Below are 19,045 nucleotides of genomic sequence, written 5' to 3'. Positions count from 1 at the left end.
TTACATTTTGTGCTACTTCACTTTATACCGCATAAGACAAATTTCACTAATGAAATGAACTTTTTCCTGAGACTACTTGTTTCTAATTTCAACTTATAGAACAGTGGAATCTGCAGTAGAATTAAAATAGGAAATATTATGTTAAAAGGAGGTGGACTGATATTTTTCTCTCAGACAAGTTTAAAATATTGAAATACTGTATCCTGCTGTTAAACTAAAACTTTTACTTTCTTAAATCAAAGGAACTCTCTTCACCACTATATTTCTATTAAATCCAATCCTGAATTTATATTACATGCCAGTATTTGATTCTAAACTGGATCACAGAAACATATGTGACACAACCATATTCACTTTTTCATCACTAATCAGATAGTGTTTAATCTTCAACCTATAAACAACCCAAACAATTCAGTTATTTAAATGACTGTACCATTTGAAGTACTTCATAGAGGAATTAAAAAAGAATATTTGAACCACTACTATTTGGACTGATTCAATCTACTGCATTTTTGAAGAACTTTCAAATATTTGAAATTATTAAATATTTCAAATCATAAACATGATACATAACTTATATACTACTTTTAATCTTACAGGTGAATTTAAATGTAGAATTCAAATGGTAATTTAGAAATATTTTCCCTATACATTTCCTTCTTTAAAACAGGCTCTAAACTAAGCCTTTTATCATACCATATTTCTCTACCATAATTTGCTTGCCATGTGAAAATCTGTCATTGTCACTCAATAATTAAAGTATAAAATAAGATACAATCTATAAAAGAGGGATGTTTCAGAAAAGACTAGAACAACAGATATGGGGCTTAATCTAAAACAGATCTGATAATGTATGATAATCTTTTGAATATAAAACAGATTTCTGACTATATTGGTAAGATGCTTGCTTTTTTTCTTCAGTAATGATAATGAGCTGGTACTCATTTATTAATTCTCTTCTAGCCATTCTTTTTGTGACAAACAAAGTATTTTGAGACAATTGATTAAATTGGAAATGCAGACTTCAACAACATTACAAAGAAAAATTTAAGTCTAATATAGACAAAATTATGTGTCCGATACCACATGACTGCATATATGCTAAGACTAGTCAAAGTAAGTGAAAAAATTGTATATTTTTATTCTATTACTAAGGGTTGGGAAGCAAATAATCAAACAAACAAACACTTTGTTAGGGATTTCAAATCTTGTAAACAGAGAAAAAGCTTGACTCTAATCCTGGAGTTTTGTTTTGTTTTGACTGGCTCCTCTTCTGCCTGACCCTTTAAATGCTGGTGTCTATCAGGACTTTGTCTTTTTCAATCTTTTTCAAATGCTAGAGCACCCATCCGGGCTTCAGTACTCTGATGTTTCTTTCCCAAATCTTCTTCTCCAGCTACTAAGCCCCACGACAAAATGTACAAGTACCTATTGGAAACTGCCACCTAGATGTCATGTAGGCAACACTGTGCCCATTTTCAAGACTGAATTTAATATGTCCTGTCCATGGTCAATTATTAAAATCACTCCCTTGCATATCTCTCAACTCTCTTACCTGCTCTTGCTGCACTGAACTTACTTGGCTGATACAACTATAATTAAATCTTTGTTTACTCCAATCCTTTCCCAAGCAGCTAAACAGCGCTGGAGAAAAAATGCAACCATATTGACCTTTCCGTTTATGATCACTTTAAATTCATGATGACTTAGCTCAAAATGATCCTAAATGCCACTACCCACCAATCATACTATATTTCCATAGTTAATTCACTCCTTTACTCTTCTACGTGACAATTCATACCTTCTCCTCACTTCTCAAATCTACTCCCTCACAATCCTTCCTGGCTGATGTCCATGCTTCATTTCACTAAAAAAACTAAAACAATCAAAAGATAGTTTCCTCTAGCTCCCACCACATCAACCTGCATTTGTCTGTATCTATATATTCTTTTTTTCCTCATTATTATTAATGAATTGTCAGCGCTTCTATTCCACTGGTGCTCTAGATTCCAATCCTTCTCTACTCAAACAAGTAGACTGTTCAACAATTTACTACAATTTTTCTGGTATCATCAATTTTGCCATAAAGATGGCAAAATTTCTTTCTAAAAACAAAATCTCAACCCTGCTTAATCCTCCAATTTCTACCCCACTTTTTCTGCTCCCTTTACAAGTATGTAAATTTCCCTAGAGAGTTAGCTACACTACCTAAATCCTCCCCTCCTTTTCTCTCTTTAGCTCACACCAATGACACTTTTTTTTTTTTTTTAATAGGGAAGAAGTGGATTTATTTAGAAAGAAACACACTGCACAGAGAGAGTGTGGGCCATCTCAGAAGGCGAGACCAGCCTGGGGAGAAACACACTCCACAGAGTATGGGCCATCTCAGAAGGTGAGAAAGGCCCCAATGACGCTTTTTATCCACTGCTCCTGTCAAGGGTCCAGTAGCCTCCACATGGACAGATGCTTCAATGGTCAGCTTTTAGTTCTCATCTTGTACTTGATCTATCAAAAAATGTGACGCACATAATCACTCCCTCCTCCTCAAAACGTTTTTCCCCGTTGGATTCCAAGACACCACATTCTATTGGCTTTCCTCCTTTCTCAATGATTCTTCCTTTTTTGATTACTATATATTAGTTCCTTCTCATACCTAATCTATTTTTATTTCATCTCTGTATTGACATTTTTCAAAGGGAAAAATGAAAAGCATAAAACTTAAAAGCAGTGCAACAGTGGTTAATATTTTGCCACATTTGCTTGTGTATATGTGTATGTTTTGAACTGACCCTTTTGTTTAAGCTGCAGACAGAGTGAAACTTCATTTCTTTATCCTTTGGCATATATCTAAGAATAAGGCTATTCTCCTTTGTAATACCAACAGCATCAAGAAATTAATGTAACTCAAATGCCTTTTATAATTTTTCCACCCTCTCTACAATCAGATTGTAATCCAGGTTCATCCACTGTATTTGATTGTTCCATCTCTTTAATCTGGAAATGTCCCCTCCACTTTTTTTTTTTTAAGATATTGACTTTTTGAGAGACTAGGCCAATTGTTTCACAGAATATCTACATTCTGAATTTGTCTTTCTCTCTTCACTGTCATTTAAAGCACTCTTGTATCTTCTGTATTTCCTGTACCCCTCTTAACACTGGAGTATCTAAGGGTTTAGTCTTTGGACTAAACCTTTTCTATCTATATTCCCTTGGTTTTCTCAAAAAGTTTCCTAGCATTAAATACCATCTACCTGCTGACAACTCCCAAATATAAAGCTCTAACTGTGACCTCGCTCCTGAACTCTAGAGTTGTATATCCAACTCTACTCAGTATCTCTACTTGAATATTTTGTGGGTATCTCAACCTTAAAATGTTCAAAATCAGTAATGTTCCTCCCTTGTCTTCCGCATCACACCTAATGGCAACTCCACCTTTGCAGTTGCTCAGGCCAAAATCTTAGAAGCCATTCTTGGCTCCTCGCTTTCTCTTAGGTCACATCTAATCTATGGCAAATCAAAATGTAAGTGGAATCTGACCACTTCTCATCCACTTCCACTGCAACCACCTTTACCCAAGCTACATGACTTCTCTTAGATTACTACAACACCTTTCTAAACAGTCTCCTTGCTTCTGCCTTCGGCTCCCCCTTCAGTCTATTCTTATCCACCAACCAGGATGAGCATGTTATAAACTAAATCAGATCACGCAATTTCTCTACTGAAATCCCTCCAGTGGTTTCCCATTTTACCCAGAGGAAAAGCCAAAGTCATCAAAATTAACCACAAGACCCTACATGACATGGACTTCCTTAACTCTCTGACATCATTGACTTCTACACTCTCTTCCAGTCACACTGGCCTCTTTGCTGTTCCTTGAACATGTTAGGCAAACCTCCACCTCAGGGTCTTTGCAGTTGTTTTTCCTTCTGTTTGGAAAGCTCTTCTCCCATATAGACACATAACTCACACTTTCCTCTCCGTTGGGTCTTTATTTCAAAGGTCACCTTTTCGGTGAGACTGTCTTACCACGCTAGGTATTAAACGGCAATACAGGTATTAAAATTGCAACAACTACACACACCAGAATATCCTTTCTTGCTTTTGCTTTATTTTTCTCTACTTACCACCATCTAACATACTGTACATTTGTTTACTGTCTATCTCTCCATACTACAAGATAAGCTCCATAAAGACACTTTTGTTAACTGCTATATCCCCAGTGCATAGAAAATAGCTTGGTATAGAGTAGGCACTCAATGATTTACTGATGAAATAAAATGAGGAAAAAATAGTAAGAAAGGAGATAGAAAAATTGTTCTTTGTATTTCCGTTTTCAAAAAATGTATGTATTTAAGTATATAGGTATGTATTTTTAATCCAACATATAAACTAGCAGTAATGACATGTGATTGGGCATCCAGAAAATAAAGAGAATTATAAAACAGATACCTTTTAAGGTTCCTAGAATCTCCAGTAGCTATGAGTCTGTAAGATATTTAGAATTTAAAATTTTCTTTTCTTTTTTGTTGTTTTGCTAAGTTACAAAGTGATTAAATTCTGACTGTATGTTTTTCTAGACTCCTGAACCACCTGATCCTTTTTTTTCCTATTGTGTCAGTTCCTCATTCCTAGGTACATTTCTAGAAAGCTGGCTTCATTTTAAGAATTTTCAGCAGCAAGGTTTAAGGAGAAAGCTGCGAGTGAAGTAGGTAAGAAAATCGTTTTAATGGTAATTTTAAATGGCCATATAAAATTTCTGCACCATTCATACCAGGTACTCAAGCATCCTTTCACAGGCACTTAATTCTTTGTCTTCAAGTAAAGGGAATTTTTTAATAGTATCTCAAAGTTCAGAAAACATCCTTACAAATGCTTCTAATGGCTGCCAGAATTCTTCTGCACAGCACCTAGTTCACTACCATGACTACACTCTTGGCTATGCTCCCTACAGTCAAATTTCTGAAAATATCTGGTATGAAACAACAATGCACTATATGATGAAACAGTAGGTGAAGATGTCACCTAACTCATGTAGCATCATAACAAGTGTGTCCGAAAGTTCAAAACCTCTTAGCCAGATTCATTTGGCACAGCAAGCTAGTTTCTGTTAATACTAAACTAACATACAAACCTGCACATCTACCATTTTGTTTCAGTCCAACAAAGCAGATGATTTTCAAAGTATTTCTCTAGATGCTCTAATCCTAAACTCTACATGGCAGAAAAATATCTTTCTTCTATGAACTTGCCCCAATATCTAATTTACATGACACAACAGATGATGCCAATACAGTCTAACAACTAAGAATGTGGTTTTAGTCACCTGAATTTGAATCCCAGTTCTCTAGCTATCTAACTGTATCGTTACGGGCAAGTTTCAAGTTCACAAATTCCCGAAGTTTGAAAGGGGTTATTGTGAGGATTAAATGAGATAATACATGGGATTCACTCGGCATACTGCAGGACACTAGGTAAACATTCACGAAACATTAGCTATTATCATTGCAACATCTTAAAAAATCTTAACTCTAGAATAACCTTTATATTCTCTTATGTCCCATGTCTCATACAGTCTTAAATCTTTCCTCATCTTTATACAGATGAAAGCTCCTTCCTTTTTATCTTTGTTGCCTAGACTTACATTCAGGTCCTGGTCATTTTTAACCTGGATTATTATAACTTCATTCTTCTTGAACTACTTTTCTTCAGCACTTTTCTTACTCCTTTTGTTAACCTAATTCAGTAATTTCTAAGTCACCTTGACGATCTCTGACTCATATCCATAATCTTACTTTCTGCTTCAAAATTATTTACCTATAGCAAGTATTTTTCAAGTACCACTACCTGGCATTGGGCTAGGTAATGGAGACACAACCATAAACAAAACAGGCAGTCTGATAGAAACTTTACTTGGAGAAATGTAAAGAACACTTCTTCCTTCAGGTCCTATGTTTCAAATCATCTTATATGAGTCAAGTTTCTTTAAAACTCCTGTATGATAGCAGATAATATCAACATTTCAGTAAAGTATCATAGTTAAGAGAGTGAATTTTGCAGTCAAAACTATCTGAAGTATTCCCCTTACTACCTGTGTGATCTTTGGGCCAGTTTCCTCACCTCTCTATATGCCTCACTGGTAAAATAGGCATAAAATAATACCAACTCATTTGGCTATTATGTAAACTAATGACATAATACATATAATCTGCTTAGAACAGTTCTTCCCACCAAGTAATAGCAATTTATTAGGCTTACTATTATTGTTCCCCTCTCCAAACCTCTTCAAACTGACACCCTATGGTCACTGTACCCTCCTCCTCTAATTGTACAACTTCTAAGTTCTCTCATTCATTCTCTCCTTCAAGCTTTTCCAAATTGATCAGAAGAGCTGCAAACAACCCCTAATCCCATTCTATCTGGACTAAAAACTCCTGTAAGAACTTTCAGTTATGGCCAGCCTGACTACACACTTTACTGTTTCATGTTTATGTATCACCCTCACCAAAAAAAAAAAAAAAAAAAAAAAAGGAAAAGGAGTAGTCCTTGATTTGTATATCATACAAACACAACTATTTATTCAGATATCAAGTATTAAGTAGAACTTTTTCCAAGTTGTTTTAGCTGTGTTTTTTATTACAAATTTTAAGTTCCGGGAAAACAGATGTTCCATACTATACAGCACCTACACAGGACCAACACAAACATTTATTCAGGCCCTACAGTGGAAAGAGGTGGCTAAATATAAAATGGGATCACTACTGAAATCAACTAAAACTGGGCTTATTGAACTATAATTTTTTTTATTAGCTAGAAACAGGAAAGCTATTTAGTTTCTAATTAATTATTAGATATTAAATTTTATAAACTACACATTTTTGGAGTAGTTTACAACACTGAAATTGATAAATACAGTTTATGACCCAATTTGTAGCATTCACTTATTTACAAACGAATAAACACAATTTGAAATTTCACTTACTCAAATTCTGTAGCATAATATTTAAGAAAGCCCAGTAAGAGGTCCCCAAGATTTGATTCATTCTTTGAGAGGTAAGGAGGAACATTACACGGAGCTTGATGTACAAGGTGCAGCTGTATAGCAGGACTAAAAGATTCCTATCAAAAAGAAAAAGGGAAAAATGTGAGGCCATTTAAAAACACACCAAAAAACTTTATAAATCCTAACATAAGGCTGTCTGAAGAAGAGAGAATTTTCTTTATGTTGGCAATTTGGAAATCTGAAGATTTTCTTCCAGTAACGGTTTCACCAATGTTTGGAGTAGGCCAGAAAGGACCTGAAAAACTAAGATATTCTAACCCTGACTGAGGTATATCACTCAGTTAACCAAATGAATTCCTATGGTAGCAAAAGATTTTCTAATTCATAAATAAAACCTTACTGTACATACCAAGATTCCATCCAATAATATTTAGATTTCTTTATAAATGTATATCCTTCTTAATTATTTCTATAAAGAGCAGTTGTACTTTCTGAAGTGTATCAAGGACAAGATGAGAGCTTTCTCCAACTGTCACTTAAAATTTCTCTCAAAGGTCATATAAGTAATTTTAATACATAAACAGTACTTATGCTGATTTTAAGATTTTTTGAAATTTTATTTCATTTTGTATTTTGTATCTTAGAGGGAACAGAAATAATGATGTTCAACATGAATTGAACTTGCAAAGACAAAGAAGGCAGGGAGAAGAAGAAAGATAGGAAACATACCAGCAAGCAATATTCAGCAATTTACTTTTAGCACAATATGCATAAAGGAGGATATCATCTGCTTGCAATCCAGGCCCAAACAAGATACTTATTAGAAAGAATACTAATGAGTACTTATTATTTTTGCCTATGGTATGCCATTCATTTTCATATCTGATCTTTCCTCTATTATCTCCTCTATTATTGCAAGTTATGGCTCTAAAATAAACTAAATGAACTATAGAAATTCTCAAATAATACATATCCATTACATTAGAAAATACTCTTTCTCAGGTAATTTTCACAGTGCCCTCAAGAAAGGTTTTCTATATTCCCCTTTGCCATCAGAAAAGAAAGATTTAAAAAACAAACAAAAAAACCCAATTGGTTAAGACAGCAGAATGACAACTACACTTAAGGTTCTCAACTACCCAACAGATCAACTTTGGGTTTATAGATATTAATTCAATTAGTAATATCTGAATAACTCCAATATTTAAAAAAATAGAGGGTCCCCAAATAACTAAGTGGTAATACCGAGAAATAGGGTAGTGCATCTATTTAATGATAGTCCTCAAAAAACATCAGTAAAAACAAAGAGCAAGAAAATAAAAATATATTCTCTCCCTGCCCCATTACCTATAATTCTAACAATTTTTAACTACCAAGAAGTGATTACCTTTCTGTCAGAAGAAAAATTCTACTCCAACCACAACTCACAAAGTTGGCATTCCTAAATGTGGGGCTTCCCTTACACTTCTAACAGATTTATTATTACGTTATATGACTCAAGTAGACATCTTATTTGTCTCTAGGACTAGGGGGACTAGGAGAGAAGCACTAATTTGTAATAAAGAGTAAAGGCAGAAGGAAGAGCAGGTTTCTTACTTGTCTTGCTCTTACTTGTTAAGTGTAAAATTGGACTTAGGATAACATTATTTAAAACTGTAAAACTGGCTCCAGCTCTGACATCGCCTGTGCTCCTTGAGGAGTGACGATACCATGGAACCGGAGCCATGACTGAGGCTGATGTAAATCTGAAAGCCTACCCTCTTGCAGATGCCGACCTCACCAAGAAACTATTGGACCTCGTTCAGCAGTCATGTAACTACAAGCAGCTTCACGAAGAAGCCAATGAGGCCACCAAAACCCTCAAGAGAGGCATCTCTGAGTTCATCGTGATGGCTGCAGACACCGAGCCCCTGGAGATCATCCTGCACCTCCCACTGCTGTGTGAGGACAAGAATGTGCCCTACGTGTTTGTGCGCTCCAAGCAGGCCCTGGGGCAAGCCTGTGGGGTCTCCAGGCTGTCATCGCCTGTTCTGTCACCATCAAAGAAGGCTCACAACTGAAGCAGCAGACCCAGTCCATCCAGCAGTCCACTGAAAGGTTCTTAGTCTAAACAGGTGGCCTCTGCCACACTCCCTGCTGACTCCTACTGCAGGGGTTATGTATCATTTGTCTGTTAGCATATAGTATTTTGAGCTACCTTCTATTGTTATAAAATATTATAGTGCTCAAAAAAAAACTATAAAATTTAATATTCTCTAGGGAATTAAACAAAAAAGGTATAAGTTCAAATGACAGGGAAAAGAAAAGTGGGTCACTGTTTAATAGTTTCTGCTCTGAAAGCTTCTTATTTTGATTTCTAGCACCTAGCACAATAAGCATTCAAGTTATGAAATGATGCTGAGACAGAGTAGCCATTTTCTTACCTGAAGTTTAAAACTGTTTGAACCCCCTTTAAAATTTTTATTTTGTTCAATAATTTAAAGAAACATATCAGTAATTGTGAGATTAAAACTATAGAGTTGTGAGACCTACTATATTAAAATGCTGAAGGACCCTGAACCAACAGTTTGGCCAGTGTTCTCTTAGCTTCACTGTTCTTTTTCAAGGTCATATATAAAAAGGGCCATGTCATACCTATTGAGGGAGAACTGAAGGAGAAATCCAAGCAAACAAACAAACAAACAAAAAATAGGATCCAACTAAAAGAAGCTACAAGTAAATAGGGATTCTATTTAACCTTAAGTAATCCCCATTTTTGGTAATCATTCATATTACAGAAAGATTTTCTGCTTTAAGAAAAATTTCATTGAAGAATTTTTTTAAAAGGAGCTCCCCAACTGCATTTATGTATTGAAGAACAATATATGTTACTACAGATAGGATGAGGGCACGTAAGCAGCAATCCAAAAGCCAAAGAAATAAAAGCAGCCTTTAAAATTATAATCTAAATCCAGAGAAAAACAATTTAACCAATACAATATAACATCTATTTCTTAAAGCATTTTTTCCTTTGGATTACTGATATTTACTGTTTTTTTTTTAACTTAGGGAAGATATATCTATTATTTTTTAAGGTTATATCTTATTTTGGGCTTCTGATATCCAGATATGTAATAACTAAATCCTGAAAACATTTTCCAAATGATATTTAAATGCTGAAGACACATATCTTCCATTTTCTCTTCACAATGCCAAGTTAAGAAAAATTTAAATAAGTAATCTCTTGAAAAACATTTGAAAAGTCTCAGTTTTTGCCCATATAATTGCCTAGCAAAACACCTTTTGCCAGATTCCATGATCTTTTGAGGCTGTGTCATCATATCTTACTTTACCTTCAAAGTTTGAAAATTTGGATAATTAAACACTTTCTGGACTAAATTAGACTGGCTGAACTTTTACTTGGTAACTGTTCTTTAAAATGATGTATAGCTTAAATGAAAGATGACTGTTTTCCATTTCTAGGCAAAGAAATTTAAGTTGCACAATTTTCTAACAATATGAATTTTTAAAGCCTAGAAACGTTGAGGAAGATCTCAAAGAAAAGGATAACTGATATGGAGCATTTAAGTGGAGTTTTACCTATATAGAGAAAGAACTAAATGATACATTGAAGTTCTACCAAGACTTCTTAATTTTATGCAGATCACCACTAATCTAGTGATGTACATTAAAGACTGATCATTAAATTGCCTTTAAACTATATCTGATATGAATGAGATCTTTAAAGTTTTGAAAGGAATGTAAGTATTTAACACAAAGTAGAAGTACTATTATGAAGTGGTTAAGAGCATGAGCTCTGGAGTCAGACCTAGGTTTGCAACCTTGTTCTTCTACAGCTATGTGAACTTAACCAAGTTATCTAGCTTTCCAAAAGTTAAGCTCCTTCATCCATAATATAAAGAAAGTAACAGTATTCATAGGGTTGTTATACAAATTAAATGATACACTGTATGGAAAGCATAGTAGCAATATTATCTATTTATTAATTATTCAGTATATGCGAGGCATGATGATTATTTTAACTATACATTTACAACACAGTATGTGGTTACCTCCTGCAACTTTCAATGCATTATTGTGGAATTATCTTTCGCTTCTGAGAATAGGAAGATACCACTAGGGAAGGAAACAAATATAAGTTGTCTTGATAAATCTACCTAGCATAAATCTAAGTGAATCTCATAATATGCTTGCATTAAAATAAAGATCCCTTCATACACCTAATCTGAGTTTATATATTTAAACCTTCTCAACTTCATTTCTTTAACTCAACAGTAAACACTCTGTCCTCTATTATTTATGTTGCTTTTTCAGTCAATAGTTAAGTAGTAATAATCAATAATGCTATATATCATGATATAGTTGATAAAGATGTTTATAATCTTTCATCTTTTCCTTTCATAATTTAATAACAACTGAATTGCAACACCATACCAATTTTTTAATTGAAAGTTTGTTACTGTAAAGTTTTAAATCATTCTCAAACTTTTTTATCAAGCTGAAATTTTGTCATATCAGCTTTTCTTAAAGGTATATAAATATATCTGTATATTTATATATACAGGAACAATCAGATATATACAAATAAAATGTAGTAAGCAATGCAAATTAGATGAAATGGTATCTTAGTGACTACTACTATCATTTTGCCTTTCCATAGGCAGCACAGTCTAATGGAAAAAATACCAGTTGCTGCATCCATAAGTTGTGACTAAACAGCCTGGATCAATCATGTAATCTTTCTAACATTCAACTGTGAAACAAGGGGAGTACTTAGAAGTTTATTTGCTTAGGATTGAAGATACTGTATATAAAACTTATATGTGCTGATATAAAATAGATACTAAATAAATGATAGTTACTGTTAGTAATAAGAAACAAGCTAATTTGCTTGTTCCATCAGATGGCCCACTGAAAAAAGCGCTCCACTGATCAGTTTACAGGTTTCATACAAAACAAAAAAACCTGCTAAGAAGGGGTATTAAGTCCTTATCCATGTAAGTATCAATGTTATAGTAAAGATAATGTGGTTTAAATATTTATGACAATGTAAGCACACATGAAAGCAAATTAAGATATTCTTAAGTCTAGTGGGGCTTGCTATTAGTACTTTTTAAAGCCTTGGGGCTGGGCAGGTATTAAATCTATTTCCTGGTTACAGGTGTAGAAATAAGATTATTAGCAAAACAGGGTGGAGAATATAGGCTTAGAGGTAGTATATGTGAACAGAAATCAGGACCCTGTCATGGGAGAAAGCTAGGTGATTAGAAAAATGAAACACAGAAGTAAAAATGAGGTTCTTCAAACTAGAATATACTAGTAAGAATCTATCTTATAAAAGTAATACCTCTGTCTCCCAGCATAGTGCTATTAAACTGAAATTTCATCAGTATTTTACATTAGTAAAGAGAGTTCCAAGTAGTACATGGTTTTAAGTGAGATCTCTGTAGAAGCATCTTTTCAATACACAATAATAGATTCTTTAAAGGGTAAATTTAACTTAGATCCTTTGTATGTTGAAAAATATATGCAGCTCTTTCTACACTGAAACTTAGGTCTTAAAGAAAAATAAAGTTGAGACAATGCAATGAAATAGTAAACACCCAGTCATTATCTTTGACCATTCAGTATGAGCTAAAGAATAAAAACTGTAGAGGGAGGAAAACATTCAAGAATAGGCCCAAAAGTTCATGTTATTTTCATTTCTATACTTTCTGATGCTTTCATTTACCATAATCCTTAAAAAAGCATAAATACTTATACATAGCTATACTGTAAACTCATTATAATAGTTCTTCACAGCAGCAATTTGTTTTTAAAAGGAGGAAGATAAGATAGCCAGATTCCAAAAGGTTCTTGTGTTAAACAGTCTCTTCTAGTAGATGACACCACAAACTGGGAGGCCCCCACTACAGCAAGACTCTATTTACAGTGAACCCTTTATTATCCAGTACCTCATATGTGTGCATTATAAGAATAACTGATGTTCAAAAACAAGAACATCAGTTCTCAATCATCAAAGATTAAATTACATTTAATTTAGGTTCCAGGTCAATATATTTATTATATTTTGTCTGATACATATAAAATAAATAAGTTCTTTGAAAACTGATCACTCAAGATGGATGTTATGTTTTCCTTTGTAATATGATTATTTAGTAAGTTTAGAAAACACCTCTTCTTATAAGTTTATGAACTAACAGGTAAAAAATTATGTGGTTTCAGAAGGTTGGTCAAACATTCTAAACAAGCTGCCTAAATATTATTTCCAAAAAAAACCAGGAACAAGAATGACTATGGAAGAAAACAGAAATGGTAAGACTATAAACAAAGAAATAGCAAATTCTGGAGAAAAGAACACAAAAACTAGAAAAGAAACAAAAATACTCATATAGATTATGAATAAGTACATTACCTAGGTTTCTCTAAACTCAAACTGAGTACATACTAAACTTTTTCTAGTAGGCACACTTCATTTCTTGAGTGTTTCCAATTAACTTCACCAGGATTCTTAATAGTGTACACACAAGGACAGTGTACTAATGTTACCTCTTAGAATATTACTTGGTAAGATCAAATGAAAGATAAAAAGATTACCCAATTGTTCATCATCTTAATTTTTTTCCCTGATTTCAAATTATACATATGTTAGGCTATAAAACTTCTGAGTTACTAACTAAAGATATGTTCTAAACATGAAAAAAAGTAGCAAGAAAAAACTGGTAGCATGAAAAAAACTGGTATGAGTCCAAATGGGCCTTCACCAACTAAGTATATTTAATTCCCATTAGTGATAATCATGAGCATCACACAAAAAGTTCCACCATTAACATGAATGACAAGATTGTCTGCCAATAACCAAATAAAATAGCAGAGTCTTCTGAAAAATTATATGAAACATTTTTGCATTCTAGTGGCCAATGCCTCAGTCTATGTAGAAAATGTTATCATATATTTAGAAGGTAATTAATACTACTTTTATATTCACGTTAATACTGCACATAATAGTTCCACATATACTTGTCATAACATGTATTATAATAATTTATAAGGAACACTTACTGGGTAAATTTTTTGGATGGATGGAAGGATGGGTTCAGGTAGGGCTATAAAAAGAAAAAGTTTAAAGCTTCCGTGATTAACGTAATTCATTTTACAAAGCAATAATTTGTCAGCTACACCCCAGGTATGAGACTATATGGGTTTACGCTAAAATTCAACAGCTTTCATATACTTTGTGAAATTAATTCTGATCCCTAAAAATTTAAATTCAAAATATATCTAAGTAGACAATTTAAGGTCTGTTAATAAATTACATATATTTCTATGTAAACCAATGTTCCTTACATGGTTTTAGAATAATAGGTCATCAATAAATGGACACACATCATTTGGTCCAACATCAGACACACACACAAAATAAGCAAGACAATTGTTGTGCTACAGATATTAAAAAGACATTGTTAACATGGATGTAGCTATCAAAACAAAAATTTTTTAAGTACAATCCAATGGCACTACATCATAAGAATAACAGCTCTATCATAATTGTCCCTTTATTATTTAATTTCTTCTAACAATAATACCAAAATTGAGATCGTTTTGGGAAATTGATCTATTGGGAAAAAAACTGAAAAGATCTTCAACTTCATTAATACATTTTTAAAAAGAAAACCTCAGCAAAGGTTAGAAATCTAAATCAGGAGATTTGTACCAATCTGCTATATAATAAATAAAATTTCATACAAAAGAATCATTATCGTCATATGTCTCTGCATTTTTTAACTGCCATTCTGCACCCTTCAACAGCTTTACCCAAATCCAACCTCATTAAATGTGCTAACTGTAATCTCACATCATTAGAATGTAGATGGAATAACATGAAAGGCAGAGTGTTTAATATTCACAATATAAGAAGTAACTGTAAAATATAGTATCTTGAATATGGTAAGATACAAATAATACATTTTCAAGATTTCTTTAAGATTAAAGACCAAATATAGTACTGCATGATAAACTATGTATTTAAGAATTAGAAATAATTACATATACAGTTGACGCTTGAACAATACAGGGGTTAAGGGTGCCAACCCCTGTGCAGTCCAAAATCTGCATATAACTTTATAGTTGGCCCTCCATATCTGAGGTTTCAAATCTACAGATTCAACCAGCTGCAGATCATGTAGTAAGTACTGCAATACATATATACCGAAAAAAATCTGTATATAAGTAGACCCGCACAGTTCAAACCTGGGTTGTTCAAGGGTCAACTGTAATTAAATAAATTCAGTAACAAAGAATCATTACTTGACTTTTAATTTGCTATTTAGCAAAAAAATTTTTTAATGACTCCTGGAATACATTAATGAACACATAATCAACCATTATGACCAATTTACATGGTTTCCAACTATGATTATAAATGTACAAATTTCTACCACATAGTACAAAGTAGGATGCTTTATTTAAATATCTATTCATCATGCTTTATTCCCAAGTTGAAAACTGGAAACTGTAATAAAATAAAATTCCATGATAGTATGGAACGTTCACAGTGTATGACTAAGAATATTAGGGGAAAAAACTCACTCATTACTTACCAGAATCACTCTCAGGAAGTAAGGATACATATTTTTTTCCCCAAAGACATTCAAATGCTAAAATTCTAGAAGACCCTACAAATAAACTCAAGCCCCAGTCACTTAATTCTAAAAGTCTCTATATTTGTATAACATTTTTAATGGCTTTTTAATAATTTTCATTATAATATAGAAGTCAAATTGGAAACTCTTATTAGAAATTAGTTTAAGTTTTAAATCTAAAAACCTGAGTTCTATTCCCATGTAACACTGCTAGTAAAATAAAATTATAACTTAAAAAAGGATGAAGAAAAGACTGTAGAAAATTAGGAAAAAAATAGTATCTCGTTCTAGTTATCTCATAACTAGAATGCTAGGAGAGAAAAATAAACACAAACCACTGGTATAGGGTCTTTCAGTAGATAAAGAGCTTTTAGAACTAAGCAATTTGGAAGCTTTTGGGGGCAAGGTTATCATTCAAAAAATCCCCTGCCTTACAACCTTAAAGATTTAAAAACACTCGTCATTAGAGAAGCAGTTAGTGTACCCTGGCAATTATTTATCAATGTTATCCTGATAGTAACCTCAAAACATTTAGTAGGTTTTCAAATGTTTACTTTATTCCAAACCAACATACACTCTGAAAGAATCTCTCTGTAACAACATCTATTTTAATTTCAAAATTCTGGACTTCAATCTTTTACTTTTCTCTCTCAAAAGCAAAATAAGACAAAAGTTTATTATTGCAGGATATGATCAATAGATAATGCCTTGAATATATTTAATCTATAAGATTTTACTTTGCCTGTAGTTTGGATGAGAGCTTTCTGGTCAGGCCTTCACAAATTTATACACATAAAAGTTACATACTAATTCATCAAAAGTTAAACTAAAAAAAAAAAAGCAGACCTTCAACAACACTAAACAACCACTAATTTTGAAAACACAATAACAATTTTAAAATGCCTAAGAGATATTTCTATACCTGGTAATACGGTAAACATTCCATGAATATTCATTCATATTGTTGTTTCTAACCAACTGACACTTTTGCCTTTATTATTAACTCATAATCTTAAATTGCTATTAAATTCTCTTCTCAATAGGTTTTTCCCTTCATGCTTTCATCAGTCACTTTTTCAAGCATATGTAGTTTGTAACTGTTGAAATTCATTCTAGGAAATGCTTTAATCTTTTCAACCTTTCTACATAGAAAGGACCTGCTTCCCTTCTCTGTTCATGGCAGAAAAGATATTAAAGCATTTAAACAAAACTTAAAGGTCATCTAATCCAACCATTAGTGTTACAGATGAATATTAAAGCCAGAGAGGTAGAATAACTTGGCCAAAATCACACAAACTAGTTCACTGTGGCAGAGCTGGAACTGCTCAATACACCTTGCAGACTCTTGTATGACAAGAAAAGCAATTATTAATACTTATTTCAATCTCTGTAATTTCTTCTGTGGAGGAGTAGGTTAAATCTGCCAACGTACAGAACTACACAGTAGGTCTGGTTAGCTGATGTCTTTTAACAAACACCTAGAAATGGTTGATGAGAGTGCCATTAATTACTAACCATCTTAGTAAACAGGACCACTTTATCAAGAATAAAATGTTTAACAAAATCTAAACCAAATTTTAACATGATTTCATTACACTGGTAAAATACTAACATTTGAATTTTTAACTTGCTTACAAAACCAAGGGGCATCTGTGATTAAAGTACATTTTTCTAAAAAAGCAATCAAATTGAAATTTCTAATGTAACCCAAAAGAATAGAGGGATAGGGCACATATTATGAATGTTCACGCATGTTACATGCTTTAGTCAAATCTAATGTTTAAATCTCAACTAAAACTAAAAAATGAATAGACACTAGGTGGTAGTACATGAATGTTATTCTTCTTCATATATTCTATATGTATTTTACAAGAACTATTTCTAATCTATTCCATTTTTAATAAAAGTGAACTGTAATCCATAAGATTGGACAGAGTTCACTAAAAAAGCATCAAAAGTAATGTATGTTTCAGATTGAACTATAAAATTGGACAAAAATGATCAGTAATATATAAAGAAGTATCTAAAGCAGCCAACATCATGTTTCAAACCCTTTTGGAAGGGCAAATCAATCATCAAATTAGTATATATCCAAGACTGTTCAGCAACAAAAATACATGTATTATAATTAGCCTGAAATTCTTTAACAACAAAGAGGAAGATTAAACCTTTCTGATGATTACTGATTCACAAAATTTTGGTCCATTTAAACTATTTTAAGTCTCTCTCATTACCTCAAAAAAATTCACCTCATTCCACTGTTCAAATAAAAATATACTCTCTCATGTAATATATTATAAAATATCTACAAATACAGTAATATATAAAGAAAACGAATCCTACTGTCCATAAGTAATAACACCTGATAAATTTTTGGCACATACCTTTTCTGTATTTGTATACATATGAATATATACACACTCAAGTATAGCTACTGTCTTTTAAATAAAATTGGTATTATGTTGTATATGACATTGTTATCATAAATATTTTCTTATATCAATAAATATCTTTAAAACATGGTTTTTAGTATCTGTATAAATTTCATATTAGGATATATCATAATTAATTTGACCATTCCTCCTACTCTGAAAAACTTAGATTATTTTTAATCTTTCATTATTTCAACAAACACCATGAAAAACAGCCTTATATAAATTCATATGTACATCGCTGATTATTTACCTTAGGATAAGTTCCTAGAAATGGAATCACTGAGTCAAAGAGTATAAACAAATATTACAACAATTGTTTTCTAAACTGTGCAATATTAACCCACAACTTCCTGGTAAATGGTCTTACATTAATATCAAGTCTTTCACCCAATCTCCATGCCAGTTCACAGGAAATAAAAGCTTCTTTAAACCAACAAGAAAATCATTTAATTCCTGTCTCAAGTGAAAAATAAAAAACATGATGAATGGTGCTTGAGCAAGATAATGGGTCCACAATACAGTGGTGAAAGTTCTTTGAATACAAGAGCGAATACAGGAAACTGTCAAAAAATAAAAACACAGTGAAACTTCTTTATAATGTTTTCCAGGGATAACATTATTAAAACATCTCTTCAAAGCAACAAAATAGGAAATGTGGTTGTATGTGCCTTAGAAAAAACTTTTTAAAACAATGATATTTGAATATAAGGTCAACAGGGAAGACACCATAATGAAGTTTAACTGCATTTCCGTTTTAAAAATTGGGAAAAACTCCACAATACTTACTTTGTAAATAGTGCAAAACCATCAATACAAGACTATAGCTGCTTAAAGTACCACGACTGGCATCATTTATCTCATGGTGACTCGCCCACTTCTTAATCACCAGTACTAACGGACGAACTCGATTTTCAACTGAAAGTAAAATTAAAACTTAAAAATGGTAAGAAGATTTTACAGTTTCTTTG

General features: G+C 32.7%; 1 protein-coding gene and 1 pseudogene across 7 annotated transcripts in view; one reads left to right on the top strand and one right to left on the bottom strand.

Moving 5' to 3' along the window:
- TENT2 (terminal nucleotidyltransferase 2) overlaps nt 1–19,045 on the bottom strand; it is a 58,505-nt gene that overhangs the window by 6,816 nt on the left and 32,644 nt on the right. For 5 of the 7 annotated variants that reach the window (XM_004326168.4, XM_019929773.3, XM_033852968.2 and 2 more), the window contains 3 exons: nt 18,864–18,992; nt 14,063–14,106; nt 6,980–7,116 (listed from right to left, as the gene is read on the bottom strand). In XM_004326168.4, coding sequence (XP_004326216.1) covers nt 6,980–7,116; nt 14,063–14,106; nt 18,864–18,992 — 310 coding nt within the window. The remainder of the gene's footprint in view (nt 1–6,979; nt 7,117–14,062; nt 14,107–18,863; nt 18,993–19,045) is intronic. The other 2 variants (XM_019929775.3, XM_073802249.1) reach the window with 1 other exon arrangement.
- On the top strand, nt 8,725–9,110 carry LOC109549100 (NHP2-like protein 1 pseudogene; annotated as a pseudogene).

The sequence above is a fragment of the Tursiops truncatus genome, chromosome 3 (assembly GCF_011762595.2).
Source record: "Tursiops truncatus isolate mTurTru1 chromosome 3, mTurTru1.mat.Y, whole genome shotgun sequence".
In the NCBI taxonomy this organism is placed as follows: domain Eukaryota; kingdom Metazoa; phylum Chordata; class Mammalia; order Artiodactyla; family Delphinidae; genus Tursiops; species Tursiops truncatus.
This window is presented reverse-complemented; position numbering and strand designations above follow the sequence as displayed.